This window comes from Musa acuminata, chromosome BXJ2-4 (genome assembly GCF_036884655.1).
Source record: "Musa acuminata AAA Group cultivar baxijiao chromosome BXJ2-4, Cavendish_Baxijiao_AAA, whole genome shotgun sequence".
Taxonomy (NCBI): domain Eukaryota; kingdom Viridiplantae; phylum Streptophyta; class Magnoliopsida; order Zingiberales; family Musaceae; genus Musa; species Musa acuminata.
The window spans coordinates 3,547,374-3,568,555 of NC_088341.1; the positions used below are offsets into that span (position 1 = coordinate 3,547,374).

The 21,182-nt window shown below is 45.4% G+C and overlaps 2 protein-coding genes and 1 long non-coding RNA gene across 6 annotated transcripts; 1 reads left to right on the forward strand and 2 right to left on the reverse strand.

Moving 5' to 3' along the window:
* Positions 1-4: 4 nt before the first annotated feature.
* On the forward strand, positions 5-13,103 carry LOC135609535 (bZIP transcription factor 1-B-like). Of its 4 annotated transcripts, XM_065102894.1 has the most exons (15): positions 5-99; positions 191-322; positions 2,369-2,554; positions 2,648-2,713; positions 2,833-2,919; positions 3,605-3,691; positions 3,799-3,858; positions 3,952-3,979; positions 4,058-4,121; positions 4,225-4,279; positions 5,654-5,696; positions 5,778-6,046; positions 12,243-12,320; positions 12,416-12,541; positions 12,639-13,103. In XM_065102894.1, the coding sequence occupies exons 3-15, from the start codon at positions 2,498-2,500 to the stop codon at positions 12,780-12,782; spliced, it is 1,164 nt and encodes a 387-aa protein (XP_064958966.1). In that variant the 5' UTR covers positions 5-99; positions 191-322; positions 2,369-2,497; the 3' UTR covers positions 12,783-13,103. The 4 variants fall into 4 exon arrangements, with proteins under 4 accessions (XP_064958966.1, XP_064958963.1, XP_064958964.1 ...); XM_065102891.1 differs by having other exon boundaries at positions 3,952-4,121; XM_065102892.1 differs by lacking the exon at positions 191-322 and having other exon boundaries at positions 39-99; positions 3,952-4,121.
* A 287-nt stretch (positions 13,104-13,390) lies between these two features.
* Positions 13,391-15,962, reverse strand: LOC103980602 (uncharacterized). The gene is made up of 4 exons (XR_671344.3): positions 15,859-15,962; positions 15,589-15,755; positions 15,147-15,248; positions 13,391-13,657 (listed from the first exon to the last, which is right to left on the reverse strand). It is a non-coding gene; the product is annotated as an uncharacterized LOC103980602 (long non-coding RNA).
* A 720-nt stretch (positions 15,963-16,682) lies between these two features.
* On the reverse strand, positions 16,683-20,809 carry LOC103980603 (uncharacterized). The gene is made up of 3 exons (XM_009397042.3): positions 20,614-20,809; positions 19,976-20,146; positions 16,683-17,090 (listed from the first exon to the last, which is right to left on the reverse strand). Exons 1-3 carry the CDS (start codon positions 20,674-20,676, stop codon positions 16,866-16,868), a joined length of 459 nt encoding a protein of 152 aa, XP_009395317.1. The 5' UTR covers positions 20,677-20,809; the 3' UTR covers positions 16,683-16,865.
* Between the last annotated feature and the right edge of the window lie 373 nt (positions 20,810-21,182).

Here is a 21,182-nt window from a genome sequence, read left to right on the forward strand (position 1 = left end):
TTACGAAGCAACTGCCCTAGGTGTAAGTACATCTCGTTGGCGTGGGCAGAGAAGACGGGCCCGAGCTCTTCACAGTGCCTCCCTCTCCCTCTCTCTCAGGTGCGTCTCTGTCCCTTCTTCTTCCTCTTCCTCTTCTTATATATACACCCCGATCTGCGTCAGTATGCCGTTATCATCATGTTCTATTTAGATCTCAAGGTTTGGGTCGAAGACGGAGGAACCGTGAAGGCGCTCCTCTTTCGCCACATACCTTTCTCTGTCTTTTGGATATTCTTTGCGCTTGAAATTTGGTGTAGGAATTCCGAAAAGTTTCATATTTAGGGTGAGTGGTGGTTCTGCTTATTTCCTCTGTTCTTTTCAATCCCGATCCGTACCTATTTTTCTTTATGGTTATATTTGGTATGGATTTTCTAAGTCTTTAGACGGAAGAATCGTAAAAATTCTGCTTTTTCTCCACACCTCTTTGTCTTTTGGGTGTTTTGTATTTGAAATGTTGTTTGACTAGGAATTCTGAGAAGTTACATTTTTAGTGCTTAGTGGTTGTCCTGCTCGATATTTGCCTGTTATTGCAATGTATCTGGAAACACTGGTAGAAATGCTTCCGAGATCAATGGGGTTTCTGTTGTTATCACTCAGTCATCAACTGAGAGATGAAACTGTAAGGTAATGCAGAATATAATTTGGTTTGGCTACTTGGATTTGGTTGCCTGTGAGGGCGATTAGAATGAAGCATAAAGAACTGTCTGTTCCAAAAGAATCATACGGTGAGAAACAATATTAGTTGGAGTTACGATTGGCTAATTCTTTATACACCACATAAATTATTTGTTCTTTTTACTCCTTTTTCTTTAACCCCTTCTCCATATCGTTGCTAATGTGTCTATCTTGTTTATGATGGATCTGTATTCTAATTTTTTTTTCATACCTAATTATTAGTTTTCTCTCCTCTTCTCAGTAGTTCAAACCTAAATGTGTTGGGTAAAAGGCTGCCAGCTTTATATTTGAGATCCTTCTGCCTCCTCTCTTCAATCACCTGTCATCCTTGCCATGCATTTTCTTTCCATCAGTCCAAACTTTTTGGATGATACAAGTAAAAAATTGTTTTAGTGATCATATATCCTAAAGTTGACATAGAAGTTGATATCTAGGAATACTAAACTACTCTATGAATTCTCTAGCCCTAAAATTCTTCAACTTTACATTCAATTTTCATTGTTTCTAATCATAAAGTGAAACTAGTCTTCATCTTTAGACTCTCTTTTAAATGAGGAGAGCTGAAACACTACCATAAGGTTTTCTCAACTATAACATCAGAAATCCTAATACTCAGAAAATGTGATTTTTATGCTGCCCACAAGTAATTATCAGCTCAATAGGATGTATTTCATCAGAATCAATTTATATTGCATATGATCAGCGTTCTTTGGATATGGTAACTATGGTGTACCATCGATGGCAGCATTAATTTTGAAGGAAAAATACACTACCTCATCAAACATTTTTGTTGACATTTTTCCAACGCAGTCACTCACCTTGTTGTTTCCAAAACCATTACCCTAATAACTTCACCTCTTATTTCACTCAGTGTGGTTTTGTGTAGCAATTGGCCATGGGTAGGGTACTCATTGATTTCACCATAACGTGAATCCTAACTTGAACCTGTCTGGTTATCAAATTATTTAGAGCCAAAACTGATTTAGGTACCCACTTTCCTACTTGAACCCATGCCAAACCAACCTAATGGGTACTCAAACTTGGTTTAAGCAGGAAATAGATGTGAGGACTTGGTTAAGAACCTGATCTGCTGCCATTATCATTTAGTAATAGAGTGGAAATGGGTAAGGTACCCATGAATTTCAGCTTACCCAAACCCTACTAGGGTACTATTTTTTCTTACCAAAACCTATGCCAAACCTGATTAAAGGGTACCTGAAACCGATTTAAACAGGTCAGATAGACCCATGTACCAAAAAAAAAAAGAGAAAAAAGGGACTCACTGCTGCCACCCTTAGATTTGTGACTTCCTGCTCCTCTTACATCTCACTGTGTACTTCCCCTTTTCTTCACATGTTCTTGTCATCCTGCTCTATGTGCTCCTTACACTTCTTAGATGTCGTCCAATTTAGCCCCACAGTCAAGAAAATCTCACACTGTTTCACCGTTGAATCTTGCTTCCCATCTTCAATTCATTCGCTAGAAAGATTGCTCTAACTGTGGTATCTATCTCCCTCTTCACAGTTAAAAGTTCAATCTCATCCGACAAAAGTTGGTTATCTTGTGAGCTAAAGAGCTGTTTTGATATCAGTTTATGCAGTTTACCCTCTTTTTCATTGCCACGTTCTTTTGTGCTTCTTGGTTTCTTTTGCAGATTAGGGTTTGGAAGTTGGATCAACAATGTGGAGTTGGATGACCCCTCTCCTCTGTTTCTTCCTGATTTAGCATATGATTTAGAAGAATTTGATTCGTTGGGAGTAGCGGTTGGAGGGGTCATTGGATTATGGGCAGCAGTGAGGCCGACCCATCTGCCAAGGCTCCAAAGACATCTGCAGCTCAGGTACTCAGATGTCATCCTTGGGGTCTAAAAATCTCTCTTTGGATTGTAGTCTGCTGGAAAAGATCATTTTTTTCTTTAATGTTATTGTTTTAGGAGCAAACTCCTGCCACTAGCTCCACCCCTGCTGTGACCGTTTACCCTGACTGGTCAAGCTTTCAGGTGGTGCACCTTATTTCTGTCAATGAAGTCTTTCCTCTTGCACTTTAAATGTTCTTGCTTGTTGATTATTTATGTGCTTTGGGGAACTAATCAAGTTGCATTATTTTTCATTCCGATAGGCATATTCACCGATTCCACCACATGGATTTTTTCATTCTCCAGTGGCATCGAATCCCCAGCCCCATCCTTACATGTGGGGACCTCAGGTGCCTTTTGTTATTGAATTATTCCAAGGATTGTTTTGCTTTATGGGTTTGTTTTGATTCTTTTGAATATTTATCTATCTCTATGTTGGATGAGTCTCAATATATCCTTTTTTTGAGGTATTTCAGAAGAAGAAATAAGTGAATTATGAATAATCATACTTAGAAAACTTGTTTTCTTAGTCAATTTCAGTAACATGTACTATAGGAGTCAATCTAATTCATTTATTGTGGTAACATCATGTGAATTACATGAAGTCAGAAAGCTATATGGGTTATAAAAGCCTCTTGAATCATTGTAGTGTGTCTAGTCTGCAGGTTAACCATACACTAAGAACTACTAATTGTTTTTTCAAGATCATTTTGTGACTTTTTTCTACAGTACAATGGCTAGGTTTGATTATTCAAACTTGAAACCCTTGCTATGTGAATCCATGCGGAAATCAAAGAAGGAAAATCATACACTGGATCATTCTTTCCCTACAGGCAAAAGCTACTTGTTGGGTTGAAGTAAAAGTTTAGGTGGACCACCTCGTTTTATCTTTACTCGCAAAATTTGCCACTGCTTATACTGTTAGTATTTATCATCTTCATGAAGTAACAGTAGGAAAACAAAATAGTTATCTTGCATGGTATCTAAATTTTTCAACATGCTAGCGGACCTTCATTTGCAGCCTTTTGCTTGCAGCACCTTATGCCACCATATGGGACTCCACCACCTCCATATGTGATGTATCCTCCTGGAGGGTTATATTCTCATCCATCTATGCCTCCTGTATGTTCTTTCAAATCATACCTGGCTGCAATCTATCTTACAAGAATGTTTTTCTTTCCCATAATGGAATTGTGTTTGATACTTCACATTCTGCAAATGTTGAACAGGGGGCACACCCTTTTAACCCTTATGCTATGACATCTGCAAACAGCAATGTTGAGGCTTCTGTGAGTTACCCGCTGTGCCAGCCAGCCTTTTATCTTATGTTTTCACTATATACCTGGAATAATTGAACTAGTTATGACATATCATATCTCTAGGGAGGTGCTCCTGGAGTGGAAATGGATGGTAAGTCATCTGAAGGTAAGGAAAGAAGTCCCATAAGAAGATCCAAAGGAAGTTTAGGTAGTTTGAATATGATTACAGGAAAGAACAACAGCGAGCCAGGTAAAACATCAGCGCAACCAGTTAATGGAGCGTTCTCTCAGAGGTACATCAAAATCTAGGCTTGATTATCATGACTTTAGTTACTATATTCAGGTGACACCTTTGCACAAGACATTGTTTATTTCTAAGATAACATGGTTATGTAGTGGCGAAAGTGGAAGTGAGAGTTCAAGTGAGGGGAGTGATGCCAATTCTCAAAATGTGAGCATTTCTTATGCTTTTTTATGTTTCTTCTTCTTTTAATTTTAATTTAATGTCATGCTATTCTTTACCTTTCTTGCAAATGGTTGTCTTCTTGTTGTCCCTTATCTTGGTAGGTTAGTCTTAAATTGTTTCACTTACTACCTGGTGCTTCTCCTACTTTGATGTGTAGTAGTTTTTATTTCCTATAAGTTCATCTGGAAATTATAACCTCTACTGACACTAGGAGAAGATACAGGACCTCTGTCATATCTTTGGTTACTTTTTCCATCATTGTTGTTATTTCCATACAAGTGTTCTTTATTACTTTGGTTTGATACTCTGCATGGACAACTGGGCAAATTCATGTTTATGTTGTGCCTCATTGGTCTCCTGTCTTTTATGACTTAAAGAGTTACAATGTCTTTATACTTTTAACACTGGATATTAGACATTTATTTATAGTCTAACAGTAGATCAAAGTATCCATTCACCTTACTTGATATTAATTTGTCATAAACTCATGATGGTTTTGACTTTATATAAATTTGGAAGCTAGACATGGTTTAGAGCAAGGTTCGTCGTACCGTACCATACCGGCGTTTCGACCCAGGCTCGGTATGGTACGGTATCAGTATACCGGGAGGTACATCAGGGTGTACCGAACAATTTTATACTTTTCATACTGTAGCAGTGCTGCAGTATAGTACTGTAGCACTGTAGCGGTACCGGGCGGTCCGCGTACCGGTAATCTGTCGGACCGGTATGTGCCGCCCGGTACATACCGCCCGGTGTGGACGGTACGCTTCGGTATGGCAGACCTTGGTTTAGAGGAGTAAAAGATACATTTTTACTTGTATCACTTGGTTGAAGAAAGATGCTCATGCAAATTGAAGTTTAATTTAATAATAGATAGTGAATCATATCAGTAGAAGAGGACTGATGTGGTTACAGAAGAGTATTTTCTCTCGTGTGAAAGCACATATAAAAATCAATATGAGTTTGTGCTAAGGCTTCCTGATTCTTTAAGAATTGACATGCTGACAGAAAGTTGATGCGGATTTAGTTAAGTTGTTTTTTCTATCTATAGATATTGTGATTAGATACTGTTTGTTGATTAGAAATAGTTGTGTAAGGAGAGTAAAGAGAGACCTAAAGATTTTTTTGCTAGAAACATTAAAAACATATTTTAATCCTCTTGATTTAACTAGAGATATTGCTTTATGTGGAGCTTAATGACATGAAACTATTTATGTATTGAAACCCCAAATAGTTGGGTCATTACTTGTCGATCTTGATTAAATAATTGTTTGCATTTGCACATAAGAACGAATTTGAGATTTTTTTTGGTTAAGACTTATCAGCTTAGACCATTCACTTCATTGGTTTCCACAGGATTCACACCCAAAGACAACTGGTGGGCATGAGTCTTTTGGTGGTAGGTGAATGCAAATATTTTTTTGCTTATTTAATTTTATTATCACGTTTGCTGACTTTCAATTTATATGCATTACAACAGAGGCTTCCCAGAATGGCAATTCCGCAAGTGGTTCTCAGAATGGTGTTACTCAAATGCCATCACAGACAACGTTGAGTCATCCTTTGTCTATGGTGCCTATGTCAGCAACTGTACCTGGAGCAATTGTTGGTCCCACCACAAACTTAAATATAGGGATGGACTACTGGGGTGCTCCAAGCTCATCCCCTGTTCCGGTGCATGGTAAGATTCCTGCGACTGCAGTTGGAGGAGCTGCAGTTCCTGGTGCTCCATCTGATCTTTGGTTGAAGGTATTCCCTTGGCTCCTTTTCTAGTTGCACTTGCAAACTATTTTCTGGTTATTAAATATGTTTCATACTTCTATGAGTGTTAAAGTTTCAATGTTGTATGTTCATAAAAGAGTGCATAAATGGCTTAATGCTTCACAAACTATTCAAGTCTCCTTTGTTCCATATTAATGTCAATACAACAACAACAAAGTCATAAGTCCCAACTATTTAGGGTCGACTGCATGGATCTTTTGTTGTCATTGATATATGTAAAAAATCATATGTTTAGTTAAGTTCATAATAGTTAAATATTTATTTATAGTTTCTATTAAAGTTGTTACGGTAAGTAACTTTTTAAGCCATGGCCTCGGGGCCGTCGCGGCTCGGTTCGGGGGTCCGGATGTCGGGGATCTCGGGCGGCGTCCCTCGGGGTCTCCCGGCGGCCGTAGCGTGGTGGTTCGGGTCGGGAGGTCGGTTCGGCAGGTCGGGTCGGCGGTTCGGGTCGGTGGTTCGGGTCGGCGGTTCGGGTCGGGAGGCAGCTCTGCCGTAGCTTCAGGAAGAGGCGACACCGTCTCGCACCTGCACACAGGTCGGGCCGGGAGCTCGGCCCGACCCCTCCGACGATCAAATTAGAGAAAGATGTGGAGGGGATTGTGGATGAGGCAGAAGAAGAGCCTCTGAGTGTTTTGTGTCTGAGTGAGTTCCTCCCCTTTTTGCTTAGGACTCAGGGGTATTTATAGAGGTTTGCTGTTACCTGACGTAGCTGCCTGCAGGGCAGGACTGTACCTTTGGTGGCGTCTGACATTGCCACTGGGGCTGCGTGGGAGGCCGAGTTGCTGCAGGGTATGGCGAGCCTCGGGCTGTGTGTCGCTCAGGGGGATGCTGTCATGGCGTGTCACATCGCCATTTTTGCCCCTATCATATGCCCCCCCCGAAAGGAGCTATGCGTCGGTTCTTGCATGCAGGGAGTCCGATGCATGGCTTCTTACTTCAGGTAGGCTGTTCATGCGGATCCGAGGGGCATGACGCAGACGGGCCGGTTGCGCGAACACGTCTCGAGCAGCACGAGGCCGAGGTGCGCAACTTAGTCAGGAAGCCGAGCAGGGTTGGACTCGGGGCCGATGGAGCCGATGAGGGCCGAGGAGCACAACGCAGGCGGGGTGACCGCGCAGGTGTGATCTCGGGAGGCGTCGAGCCGAGGAGCACAACGCAGGCGGGGTGACCGCGCAGGTGTGGTCTCGGGAGGCGTCGAGCCGAGGGCCGAGGAGCACAACGCAGGCGGGGTGACCGCGCAGGTGTGGTCTCGGGAGGCGTAAAGCCGAGGGCCGAGGAGCACAACACTGGCGGGGTGACCGCACAGGTGTGGTCTCGGAAGGCGTAAAGCCGAGGGCCGAGGAGCACAACACTGGCGGGGTGACCGCGCAGGTGTGATCTCGGGAGGCGTAAAGCCGAGGGCCGAGGAGCACAACACTGGCGGGGTGACCGCACAGGTGTGGTCTCGGAAGGCGTAAAGCCGAGGGCCGAGGAGCACGACACTGGCGGGGTGACCGCACAGGTGTGGTCTCGGAAGGCGTAAAGCCGAGGGCCGAGGAGCACGACACTGGCGGGGTGACCGCGCAGGTGTGATCTCGGGAGGCGTAAAGCCGAGGGCCGAGGAGCACGACGCAGGCGGGGTGACCGCGCAGGTGTGTCTCGGGAGGCGGAAAGCCGAGGGCCGAGGAGCACAACACTGGCGGGGTGACCGCACAGGTGTGGTCTCGAAAGGCGTAAAGCCGAGGGCCGAGGAGCACGACACTGGCGGGGTGACCGCGCAGGTGTGATCTCGGGAGGCGTAAAGCCGAGGGCCGAGGAGCACGACGCAGGCGGGGTGACCGCGCAGGTGTGTCTCGGGAGGCGGAAAGCCGAGGGCCGAGGGGCACGTCGAGCCGAGGGCTGAGGAGCACAACGCAGGCGGGGTGACCGCGCAGGTGTGTCTCGGGAGGCGGAAAGCCGAGGGTCGAGGAGCACAGCGCAAGCGGGGTGACCGCGCAGGTGTGATCTCGAGAGGCGTAAAGCCGAGGGCCGAGGAGCACAACACTGGCGGGGTGACCGCGCAGGTGTGATCTCGGGAGGCGTAAAGCCGAGGGCCGAGGAGCACAACATTGGCGGGGTGACCGCGCAGGTGTGGTCTCGGGATGTGAGGGAAGCGAGGAGCACGACACTAGCGGGGTGACCGCGCAGGTGTGGTCTCGGGGTGGCGCAGAGCCGAAGGGGGTGTCCTCGAGCATTAAGCGACCGAGGAGGCCTCGGGCATTATGCGACCGAGGTGGCGACCTTGGGCATTACGCGACCGAGGTGGTGGCCTCGGTAAGCATGGAGCCGAGGCACCCGGCGCAGGCAGGCTGCGGCCGAGGGACGTAACCCAGGTGGGCAAGGTAGTGGATATGGCCGAAGAGTTCGGCGCGGGCAGGCTGGCCGCACAGGCGTGTCTCGGGGTTTATGGAGCCGAGGGGCACGACGCAGGCGTACTGGCGGCGCTGGTCTGTCTCGGGATCATGGAGCCAAGGAGCACGACGCAGGCGGTCTGGTCGCGCAGGTGTGTCTCGGGGATAATGGAAGCGAGGAGCACGACGCAGGCGGGCAGGCCGCGCAGGTGTGGTCTCGGTCATCATGCTGCCGAGGAGCACGACGCAGGCGAGCAGACCGCGCAGGCGTGGTCGCGAGGGCCATGCGGCCGAGTAGCACGATCAGGCGGGCAGGACGCGAGGACGTGGCCTCGGGCACCACGCGGCCGAGGAACACGACAGGCGGTCGGGCCGCGCCGAGGTAGGTCTCGGCAGAGATTGGCCGAGGTGCTCGGTGCAGGCAGGCTGCGACCGAGGTAGATCTCGGCAGTGATTGGCCGAGGTGCTCGGTGTAGGTGGACTGTGACCGAGGTAGATCTCGGCAGTGATTGGCCGAGGTGCTCGGTGTAGGCGGATAGACCGCGCATGGGGCTGAGGCAGCAAGCTGCGCTGTCAGCCGAGCAACTGAGGCGGGCTGGCCGCGCATGGGGCCGAGGTAGCATGTTGTGCCGTCAGCCGAAGAGCTGACGTGGGCTGGCCGCGCACGGGGCCGAGGCAGCAAGCTGCGCATGGTGTCGCGGGGCCGAGGCAGCTTGTAGCGTGTTGCTGCGCACGAGGCCGAGGGGCCGAGGCAGCGTGTGGCTGCGCATGAGGCCGAGGAGCCGAGGCAGCGGGCTGGCTGCTGGCTGCGCACGAGGCCGAGGGGCCGAGGCAGCGTGTGGCTGCGCATGAGGCCGAGGAGCCGAGGCAGCGGGCTGGCTGCTGCGCATGGGGCCGAGGGGCCGAGGCAGCAGCGTGTTGGCTACGCATGAGGCCGAGTGGCCGAGGCAGCGTGCTGGCTGCGCATGAGGCCGAGTGGCCAAGGCAGCGAGGCTGCTTGCTGGCTGCGCACGAGGCCAAGTGGTCGAGGCAGCGTGCTGGCTGCGCATGAGGCCGAGGAGCCGAGGCAACGGGCTGGCTGTTGGCTGCGCACGAGGCCGAGGGGCCGAGGCAGCGTGTGGCTGCGCATGGGGCCGAGGCAGCGCAGTGCTTGCTGCGCAAGGGGCCGAGTGGCCGAGGCAGCGAGCTGCTGGCCGCGCATGAGGCCGAGTGGCCGAGGCAGCGTGCTGGCTGCGCATGAGGCCGAGTGGCCAAGGCAGCGAGGCTGCTTGCTGGCTGCGCACGAGGCCAAGTGGCCGAGGCAGCGTGCTGGCTGCGCATGAGGCCGAGTGGCCGAAGCAGCGCAGTGCTTGCTGCGCAAGGGGCCGAGTGGCCGAGGCAGCGAGCTGCTGGCCGCGCATGGGGCCGAGGGGCCGAGGCAGCAGTGTGTTGGAGTGAACATAGCTTATCTTAACGGGGTTCTTGGGGGAGAAGAAGGACGACCTCCAGTTGTTGATGAGGCCTTCATCAATGATGACGAAGCCTTCGATGTAGTCGAACCTTTCGCTCCGGTGGGCGCTGTGGAGCGAGACGAGGAGCTCCTGGTCTCTGGTGAAGGCCGCGAAGTCGGAGTACAGCGCTCGGATCCATCTCACCCCGTGAGGAGCTGTCTCTAGTGCAATCGGGGCTATGATGATGATCCCAAACTGTCCCAGACCACCGAGAACTCCATGGAACAGCTCTGAGTTCTGCTCTTCTGAGCATGTTATCAGCTCGCCCTTGCCTGTGACCATATCGAGCTCGTGGACATTGCTGATCTGAGGTCCGTGGTGAAAGGCTTGCCCGCTTACGCCGGCGTTGAAGAGAGTGCTGCCGACCGACAAGTAGAGGTAGTCGGTCCACGACTTGGGCGCGAGGCCGCCGTTGGCTAGCGTCTAGTTCAACACATCGACCTGGAGATCACCCCCCGAGGCGTCGACATAGTACTCGCCCGTGGACGGCGAGCACGTCGGCACCAGGCGGGGCGCGATCCGGCCGCGACTCATCTGGACCACGACATCGTCCGGCGAGAGCGTCTGGCCGTTGATCGAGTGGCTGTGACCCCTGGCGGAGACCGGCAACCAGCGGGCCGCGCGCGTGGGACCGAGGGGCCGAGGCGCGCGGGCTGGCCACGCGAGTGGGACCGAGGGGTCGAGGCGCGCGGGCTGGCCGCGCGCATGGGACCGAGCTGCGCGCGTGGGGCTGAGTTGCCGAGGCGCGCGGGCTGGCCGCGCGCATGGGACCGAGCTGCGCGCGTGGGGCTGAGCTGCCGAGGCGCGCGGGCTGGCCGCGCGCATGAGACCGAGCTGCGCGTGGGGCCAACGCGGGCGAGGCGCGCGGGGCCGAGCCGCACGCGTGGGGGCCGACGCGGGCGGAGGCGCGCGGGGCCGAGCCGCGCGCGTGGGGGCCGAGGAGCCGGGACGCGCGGGGCCGAGCCGCGCGCGTGGCGCCGAGGGGCCGAGGCGCTCGGGCTGGCCGCGCGCGTGGGGCCGACGCGGGCGAGGCGCGCGGGGCCGAGCCGCACGCGTGGGTGCCGACGCGGGCGAGTCGCGTGGGGCCGAGGGGCCGACGCGGGCGGAGGCGCGCGGGGCCGAGCCGCACGCGTGGGTGCCGACGCGGGCGAGTCGCGTGGGGCCGAGGGGCTGACGCGAGCGGAGGCGCGCGGGGCCGAGCCGCACGCGTGGGGCCGAGGGGCTGACGCGAGCGGAGGCGCGTGGGGCCGAGCCGCCCGCGTGGGGCCGAGGGGCCGACGCGGGTGAGTCGCGTGGGGCCGAGGGGCCGAGACGCGCGGTCTGGCCGCGCGCGTGGGGCCGAGGCGCTCGGTGCCGAGGAGCCGAGACCAGCCCCAGAAGTCGCTGTTGCTGGTGCAGGTCGGCTGCAGTGGAGCAACCAAGGAGAAGACTAACGTACCATCATTCCGGGCCCTCCTTCTAGCGCCAATCTGTTACGGTAAGTAACTTTTTAAGCCGTGGCCTCGGGGCCGTCGCGGCTCGGTTCGAGGGTCCGGATGTCGGGGATCTCGGGCGGCGTCCCTCGGGGTCTCCCGGCGGCCGTAGCATGGTGGTTCGGGTCGGGAGGTCGGTTCGGCAGGTCGGGTCGGCGGTTCGGGTCGGGAGGCAGCTCTGCCGCAGCTTCAGGAAGAGGCGACACCGTCTCGCACCTGCACACAGGTCGGGCCGGGAGCTCGGCCCGACCCCTCCGACGATCAAATTAGAGAAAGATGTGGAGGGGATTGTGGATGAGGCAGAAGAAGAGCCTCTGAGTGTTTTGTGTCTGAGTGAGTTCCTCCCCTTTTTTGCTTAGGACTCAGGGGTATTTATAGAGGTTTGCTGTTACCTGACGTAGCTGCCTGCAGGGCAGGACTGTACCTTTGGTGGCGTCTGACATTGCCACTGGGGCTGCGTGGGAGGCCGAGCTGCTGCAGGGTATGGCGAGCCTCGGGCTGTGTGTCGCTCAGGGGGATGCTGTCACGGCGTGTCACATCGCCATTTTTGCCCCTATCAGATATTACTATGCCCATGTGTGCATATGCAGATATGTGTGTGCACATGCACACCCGTGAGTATGTGCATGCTATTTACATTATAGTGCTAGTAATTTTATTTTATGTAGATTCTCAAATACAGAGATAAACTGTTTATTTAATAGTTTCCTCGAGTTTAGGTTCTCTGAAACAAATGCTGAAGTGCTTAACAAGATTTACTTGATCTAGCAACAGAAAGTAGAGTTATCTTGGTTAGCATGTTTTTTCCATTAACAATTTTTGCTACATTCAGGATGATAGAGAACTTAAAAGGCAGCGAAGAAAGCAATCAAACAGAGAATCTGCACGTCGGTCCCGATTACGTAAGCAGGTACAATTCCACATGCTTTTTTTTTCTGTTGCAAATATTAAACAAGTCTCCAACTTATGAAGATAACAGTGTCATTAATGGTTAATGATTTGCAGGCAGAGTATGAAGAACTGGCTCAACGTGCCGATACTTTGAGAGAGGAAAATGCTTCCTTGAGGGCAGAGCTCACCAGGATCAAGGAGGAGTACGAGCAACTTCTTTCTCAAAACACATTGCTTAAGGTGATGAATCTTATTTTCCTTTAATACGCCATTGATGTCTCCTAAAATCCATGCCGGCATATTCTAGCATGTATTGATTGTCAATGCAACCTTGCAGGAGAAAATTGGTGAAGTAAAGCAAGGTGCGGAAGATCAAAGTCTTGATGGAAAAGAACAATGTTCCGGAGATGACAAACCGAAAAGGAACTTAGATTCTGATGCTCAAGCAGCAGAAACAGAGCAAGGGCAGAGTGGCGTCTAGCCCCTCCCTGCTCGAGATTGGAGTCTAACCCCAAAGGATCCCCACGCCCAGATAACATAAAATGGTTAAGAACCGAGCATATTACAGTTGTTGCTGTCAATTGGTATTAGGTAAAACTGTCACTACTAAGGCAGATATAGATAGGGTGGGAAGGCGCAGCTTCTTCCTCTTCTGTCAGCATGGCTAGTGTGACCCTTCTCACTCGCCTATTTGTATGCTTAACCTTTGATTGAATGTATTGCTCCATGAGAAACTAATTATTGCTAATGCTGTAATGTTAACTTTCATCTTATTGTTGAACAAAGAACCTGTGTTTTATCATGTCAGGTGTTTAAATTGAAGAGAAATCCGAGTATAGTTCATTTAGTAAGTACAGCAATTCTTGCCAATATACAGCCTTGCTAATGCATTGGTGTGTATTCAACACTTTAATGAACAATGAACATGTTAACATTTCTATGCTATGCTCTTCTAAATTTATGCCAACATTTCTGCAACTATTGGTCTTCATTCGTTCCAAAGAACTCCTAAAGCCTCGCAGTTTGTTAACAGATCTCATATTGCATGACAGATCTAAATATGAGACGCAGAAGAAATTACAGGCGAAGGAACCAACTTCCCAGAAGATCTTCATTCATAATAAGTTTCATGTCGAGGTCAAAAGTATTTTAGCTATTCAAAAGGCAATAGCACAGACCAACAAAGTCTCCAGTTGTAATCTCAACAAATAAGTCTCATTCGGTTCAGTGTAGTTAGACAGTACGATTTACACTTTTCTCATCAAAAGAAAAAGCCTTTGGTCCAACTCGAACTGAGCTGCAGGAGGATACCCCTTCAGCATCATCGGTAGTCCACCAAAAGAAGCATAGATTTCCCTGAATGAAGCAAAATAACAAATTATACGAGAGCCAAAGTACAACACCATCAATCTTAAAGTTCAAATCAGCTCGATGAATTACCCAACTGTAATCATAACACTGTTTCCCACCAGAACATAAACTTAATTTTATTCATTTGAATAATTAATGCTATTCCTTGACAGAAAAAAATATATCTCGACTACAGCATATTTATGAATTTAATCAAGATGCCACTGACAGGATCGAGTGAATAAAGAAACCATTGCCAAGATGGACTCACTCGAGATATCGGGAAGGCCGTGTTGACTCAAGCCTCAAATATCGCTAGTTAAGGCAAGAACATAAAATGAATTATATAACAATAAATGCGTATGACAATAGAAGTACGATAAAGATGAATATCTATGACTCACCAGATCATGGAAAACAAAACTGATTCAACTTGGAGGGTGATTAAAATAAAATGAGGAAGACAGATGAGAAAAGATCTAACTAGCATGTTAGTCCCTTTTGCAAGTCATGTTCGTCGCAATAAATGACTAAATTGAAGTATAACAGACTCTACCATGTCAGTGTAGGAAACATTATCTTCATCAAGCCTCAACAGTGAGACAAAGTCTAAACCTTGCTTGGCTAAAGTTTGATTCAGGTTCCTAATGAGCAGTTACGAATATGGAAAGGTTGAGACATATAAAGGATGCATCAGGCACATGGTACTGTAGTTATTTAAGATGAAAATGCCAGTATGGACGATTATGATAAAATAGATGGTCACAGAAAAGGCCTGCATCATCACACTGCAAGTCACTAAAAGAATATTTAAGGTGAAAAATAATGAGGTTGATAGAAGAATTTTGTCAATAAGTGATTAGCTTAAACTAGCATTCCATGCTGGTAAATGACATACAAGATAACTAGTGCAGATGCAGACATAAGTTATATGTGCAACAAAGTAAAAAATTGAAAATCCATTAAAAAAAAAAACAATGCTTGCAGCATAAATCTAAAGAAAATAATCCATGCTGAAAAAAAGAAAAGACTAGTACATGCATCTTGTATGACTGCTTAAACAGTCTTGTACATTTACATTTCACCGCACAACCCTGAAGCATTTGCCATATTATTATCAAAGATTTTGCATCTGCATCCTTTATCTAAAACCAATTCAAAGACTTCATAATCACTTGACTTAAAGCAGCACTAGATTTCTCCTTGCAGTTTTCTGAGACTAGACTCCTACTCAGATTTTGACTGTACACTGTTTTTAAATTCAGACTTGCCTATTTGTAGAGTCTGAGCCATGTGAAGAAGTACCAAAAAAAAAAACCATTAGATAACAGAGCATCAAATTTTTGACAAATCAGGTACACTCTTCAAGATATTATTCTGCAAATATCGATCCTTATACACTTCTTTAAGAACGACTTCGAGAAGCCAAAGTCATCACAACTCTGATTCCATCAAGTCTGAAATACCATCCAATCAATAAAACAATGTAAGATACCTTTATCAAACTTTTTACTATCTGGATCCAGTCTGGTCAAAGTGAAAATGTCTTCAAAAACAAGCTCCACCATCTTTCTGCAGGACCGAACTCAGGAAGTACCTGAAACAAAAATCTTAGCAACGCAATAAGTTGAAATTAACTGGAATAACCCTTTCAGACTTGGTTAAGCTCCTCTTAGGAAAGTAATCACATGCTAACAAGACATCCACGCCAGCATAATAAAATTATTAGTAAGTTCTACCCTTTAAATCCATCAAGTACTCCACATGCATACCTTTTCAAGAAGATAAATCTTGAAAACTTCCTATATATATATAATCACTTCAAAAAAATAAGAAATAAAACTGCATTATCACACAATGTGAAAGAACCTCGATCTCACAAATGCATAGAAGCAAAACTCTTTCACTTTCTTTGGTTGTGAGAAGAAAGAATGTACCTTGCAACGTCGACCGCTCATTCGTTCAGTTCAAGTTCAAAAAATTTGCCTTTTTTATCGTTTTACAAGCAAAAAAACTCTTCATTTCCGCGAGTTTTGCGAACTCCCATTTACCAACAGTCAATCCAACAATCCACGTTTAGAAATGTCGACTCAAAACGTGTTCTCTTGTGTTCGACAACAAAGAGAAAGGCAAAGATCTTAAAGACCGGATAGAGATTAAAATTAGCTGATAAAGATGAAAACACACGACACTAAAAGTAATATTACCGTCTGTCTTCGCTGCCGCCGTTCGAAGTCGCCTGCACGGTCCGGCGATACTTCTCGACAACGTTAGGGCTTAAGACGGACTTGAGTTACCTCTTACGGCCGACTCGAAGAGCACGACTTACGGAACGGACTCGAGACGGGTTGGGGGCCATTTCTGCTTTGCTTTGAGATTCGGGATAGTAATCCTGGACCGTACGAATTGTTGATGGTGGATTAGAGAGTGGTTGTTTATTGTATTTGAATGATATGAGTAATTTAGGATCGCTAATGATGCTGGAAAACATAAAAATAACTTTCACAGAAATAATAAAAAAGATATAATTGCTCTTCATATTATTAAGGGCACGATAAGTCTCATTATAATTATATATATATATATATATATATATATATATATATATATATATATATATATATAATATTAATTTTAAATTTGATTGGAAATAAAAAAAGATTCAAGCACTGTGACACTCCAATTTCATTGATTTAGGGTCACTTAAAAGGCACTATTTTTGTGCCCACAAATCTGATAAGACTCTAAAAGAACTTGCGCAGGTAAAAGCAACACCATAGAGACCTGTAGAAGCTCTTGATGAACAATGGCAAAAACTGATGATGGAGAGTGGTGTGTAGTTGACAATTATTGTTGCAGGATACACAGCTTTCAAGATTCTGCAGAGAGAGGGCAACATATCAAAACTATATACGCAATCAGGATGTGTCTCTTTGTTCATATTCCTGCCATAGCCTATGCATTTCATATCATGGACATCATACTGGATGAGAAAACAGAGTTTTTCACAAGAATTACTTGAAGCATAATGTGACCAAAAGAAGCAATTGCATAATACATGAGGTGCTTTACAACTATTTTTATGGTTCATCGGTTCGTGGTCGTAATTCATCGATGGGAAACCAGCAAACGTTTATAAGACAGAAGGGCTTGGAAGTATAGCATAATACATAGAAAAGGCGTATCTACACGAGTGGCTGCAGACAGGCTTTTGTTAGTTAATTGCATGATCCTCGGATGTATTACACTCTTCAAGGAGAGTGATGATATTATGTTCAGGTGCGCTAAGAGTCGGTGATATCAGCCGTTTTGCTGGATTCGGAGTAGGGTTTGCTCGGCCATCTTGGGACTGGAGGTGTGATCCATCCTTAACAACTGGCAAATCAGCCTTCGCATGGGCAGTAGCTGAAGTTCTTCGTTCTTTCCATATTCTTCTATCCTGAAATCGAAAAATATACATATTAGGCAATGAATGACAGAATAAATAGCAGTTCTAAAGCATTTTTCATATGTCTGCTTGCACTTCCACTTCATAGCGGACACCTCATCCAACGAGGATCTTATTATTTGCCAAAGTAGTGGACACTCGGTAACTATATGTCAAAAACTTCTTATACTTGCAGAAGTTGGCATTCTAATTATGACCCCGTACCAAAGCAGTTGGATATTCCAGGAGCACCAAACATGACTTGCAACCCAGCTTAGGCACAGGCATTTCTAGGAAATTCCCAATTTCGCATATCTTGTAATAGTTCTTGTCATCTTCATCATGGTCTAATACATTTAACTTTAATGAATGTTTCCATTGGTAAACTATCCATGACATACATGAAGAAACTCAATACACAAGTATTCATGATATTAAATTATCACATCCATCCACCCAACAGTTACAGTAACTTCATGAACACACCCATTTCACCTGGATACCATGTATTACCACAACTCCTGTCTAATCTAGGGTTCCAGCCGGCTAGATCTTGCCCCTAAGAGCGTTGACTTGAGTGGCATTAGGATCAACTAATTGCACTTAACTATGATTTTGTCAGGCTTGCATATCTGAAAATTGTGATCCTTGCTAGCAAGAGGTTTGCTTTATAAATCGAAATAGGCACTAAAGATGATTGAAAGACAAGGACACATGAGAGATCAAGAGTCATCAAATGAAGAATATCAGAATTCCACTTTGCTCAGTGAGGATCTGAGAATTGTCTAATTCTGGTGCAATATGTAAGTTCAGGATTTGACGTGTTCGATAGGTCTTGTATTCAGTGGAATAGCAAAACTGTCAGTGTGAAGGTCATGCAGACATGACGTGCAGTGAAGTAATACGATAATGCCAAAATAACCTGCTTTTATGAAAAGCATGTTGAAATACAATATCAAAGTTAGCATATAGCATTCAACAGCTTTTGCATATGCTCAAACCAAAAGGGAAAGTTATCAGTCTTAGACTCTAAGATATCTGCAACCCCTCTTAAAAAATAAGTTTGAAGAAAATAATGACATTTAAATTATTACATGAGGTAGCACAGGCTTTCCAAAACCAATAATTCTAAATAGATCTAAGTGAGAAATAAGGATTCACTAGGGTAGTTGCAAAATTCTTCTTTCTTTTTTTCCTTAAAGAGGATCATATGTGAGATTATCTTTAAAAGAAACTACATTTAAATGTTCATGGGTAGGCAGAAAGAAAACATATGGGAAGATGGCTTAATTGGAATTTATTGAAAATTATAATCAATAAATACATAATTAAGAAGATAAAACTATGACCCTATTTAGATAAAAAAATGGGTCTAAGAAATGAGAAATCCTCAACCCTTCCACATTATCTGAAATTAAAGCCTCTATGATATGGTCAATTTGATTAACTGTGAATTAACTTTTCAAATTGATATGATCAAATTAACTTTTCTCTTTCATTTAATAGGCACCATAAACAATACCAGTAAACTTGCATTACCTATTCTTCTCATTTATCAAACATCTGTTAACAATACCTTTTCATCTTGAGGCCGCAACAGGACATGCTTGCAATACACCACAACTAAAATTTATTTAAATAAGCAAAAGAAATATATGAATGCTGAGGCAAATGTTTAGTTAATCTATAATGAGTAGTTCAGAGATGAGTTGACGGAAAAAGTTCAGAAGTTGAAATGGAGTATAAAGCAAAAAGTACATCAAAGCAGAACTGTTTTGACAAAGGGTGTATTTTTGCAACAATAATCTTGAAGTTGTATGGATATGGAATAAATACATAGTGGCTTATTAAATAATTTTCCTGAATCCTTGATAGGAAAATGATGTCATAAGGGACTTGAAAAAGTAAACCACAAATATGAAAAAGCAAGCTCTACTGATACCAAAAAACTTTCACACATCTATTATATGGAAGTCGAAATTAGTTCAAACTACTCATAGAATTAAGTATAACAATTTGAGTAAGACAAAATGTATATCAGGCAGTTGACCAGAATAAGGGACATTTGTTCTCATGGCAGTGCATATCCGCTCAAACTACAACAGATATGTTAATTCTAGATTCTCGTGCTATAATATCACATAGCTCTTGCTGATCCATAGCAGGAACTTCACATCTTTCATGCCCTTAAGGTTGTTAATCTTATCATCAGGTGAAGACATGTTCGATATAATAATTATGAATCCCCATGATGATCCCAAAATCCCATCATTACATGCAAGATCTGCAATCTTTGATCTTATAATCATTTAGTAAACACACGTAGATGTTGACATAATATATTCATAGTCTTAAACCACTGAAAATCACATCAAAACTCATACAGAAGCAACATAATGACTTTCCCGATGAAAGATTTAGGATGAAACTAAAATAATATATTTCTGCATATCCCAAGCATAATTATTGGCCACTGACAGTATGCCATGCTGGGAATATGTATCCTACTGGATGGAATGTATAATTGGAAAACCTTGTCCATTATCTAAGAACAGAAAACAAGATGTAATGTCCAGGAGTCAATCCGATAACATGTTGGGCCAACAAGATTCAAAAGGAATATAAAGGTCAATGACAAAAATGAGCTGGAAACACAAAGAAGCATGTAGTAAATATTTTTGGACTTAATTATCACTATAAATGACTATGAAGTATGGCATAGTCAATCTTTGTTTCTTTTGGATAAACCATCATCAACCATCCAGACAAAGAAAATATGCTGCAGTAGGAATGGTTATGAAGAAGGATAAGAATGAAACGGCAATAAAAGTACTCAACTACTACAAAGACAGATTTTTGATGGAGTAGAATACACCATTAAAGGGATCCAAACGTACATTTAGTATAGAAGGTTCTGGTAGCGGGCAAGTTACTGGCTGATCACAGACAAGGGGCTCAGATGGGTGCTCAACTGGCTTGAACTCAACTGTCGCTTCAAATCCATGGCTGACAGCAGCCGGAACAGAGCTTCCTTCCTCCATGTTTGGCGACAGTGTGTTCCTCGCATCCTAGGACACAAAAATTCAATTAAAGTCGGAAGAGAATGTAATAAGATTTCCCTGGTAACCTAGCATACGCAAGAGATCAGGCAATATAGCAATTCCTCAAATAACCACCATTTTTCTTTAAATCAACGCAGGCATAGTCCAACATTGACATACGGAAATCAAGTTCCATCTTTTCTTTAAGAAATAACAAAGTATAACTTACGAGCACATGATTAACAAACATTGATGTTTATCGTTAGCATTTTTTCTTGAAAGAGATCAATCGAACAATCGGATTCAAGCAACCATGACTCTCATAATATTTTGATTTAGGGGGAACTGGAATTTCTCGACTAAAAATAAATCAGAAGAAGCAACAGAACAAAGAGCCGATAAGCAGCAGAACGACCAAAAATCCAGCACAAATCAATCTATTTCTCTTGAAAACCCAGCAAAAGATTCATCTTTGAGATGATTGGCAGGCTCACCATCGCGCTTTGCGACCGGCGGTGCCCCCAGCCACCGGAAATCCGAGAGAAAATCCCCACCATCCTCTTCCGCCTCTTGCTCCTCCTCGAAAGCACCTGGAAAGCTAGAAAGAGCCGACTACTGTGTGATCGAAGGGCTCGAGGTAGAAGTAAAGGTGAGGGTGATACAAGGAGACGTGGGACGCGCTAGGTGGTGACACGACTCGTGATCAATCGCCGGTCCAAGTCGTCGGGAGGGATCGGGTCACCACTCATGAACAGGGGAGGTCAGTAGGGGTGAGCTTACCCTCCTAGTCATGAGTCTTCTTTAACCCTTGGCCTAGAAGCAAAAGAGTATGTAGTGGTGAGGAGTGGGGAAAAAGGTCAAGCGAGTTGGTGGTTTACTTTATTCCATGCCCCCATACTAATCATGTACACTTACAATATATTCAATTATGTAAATAAATATACATAATACTAGAAAAAATATTTGAAATATATATATATAAAGAATAAAAGGAGTAATTAATTTTATGGTGTTTGTTAGTGAAGTGATTAGAATGGTATTATAGGTCACTCATCTTGATTAC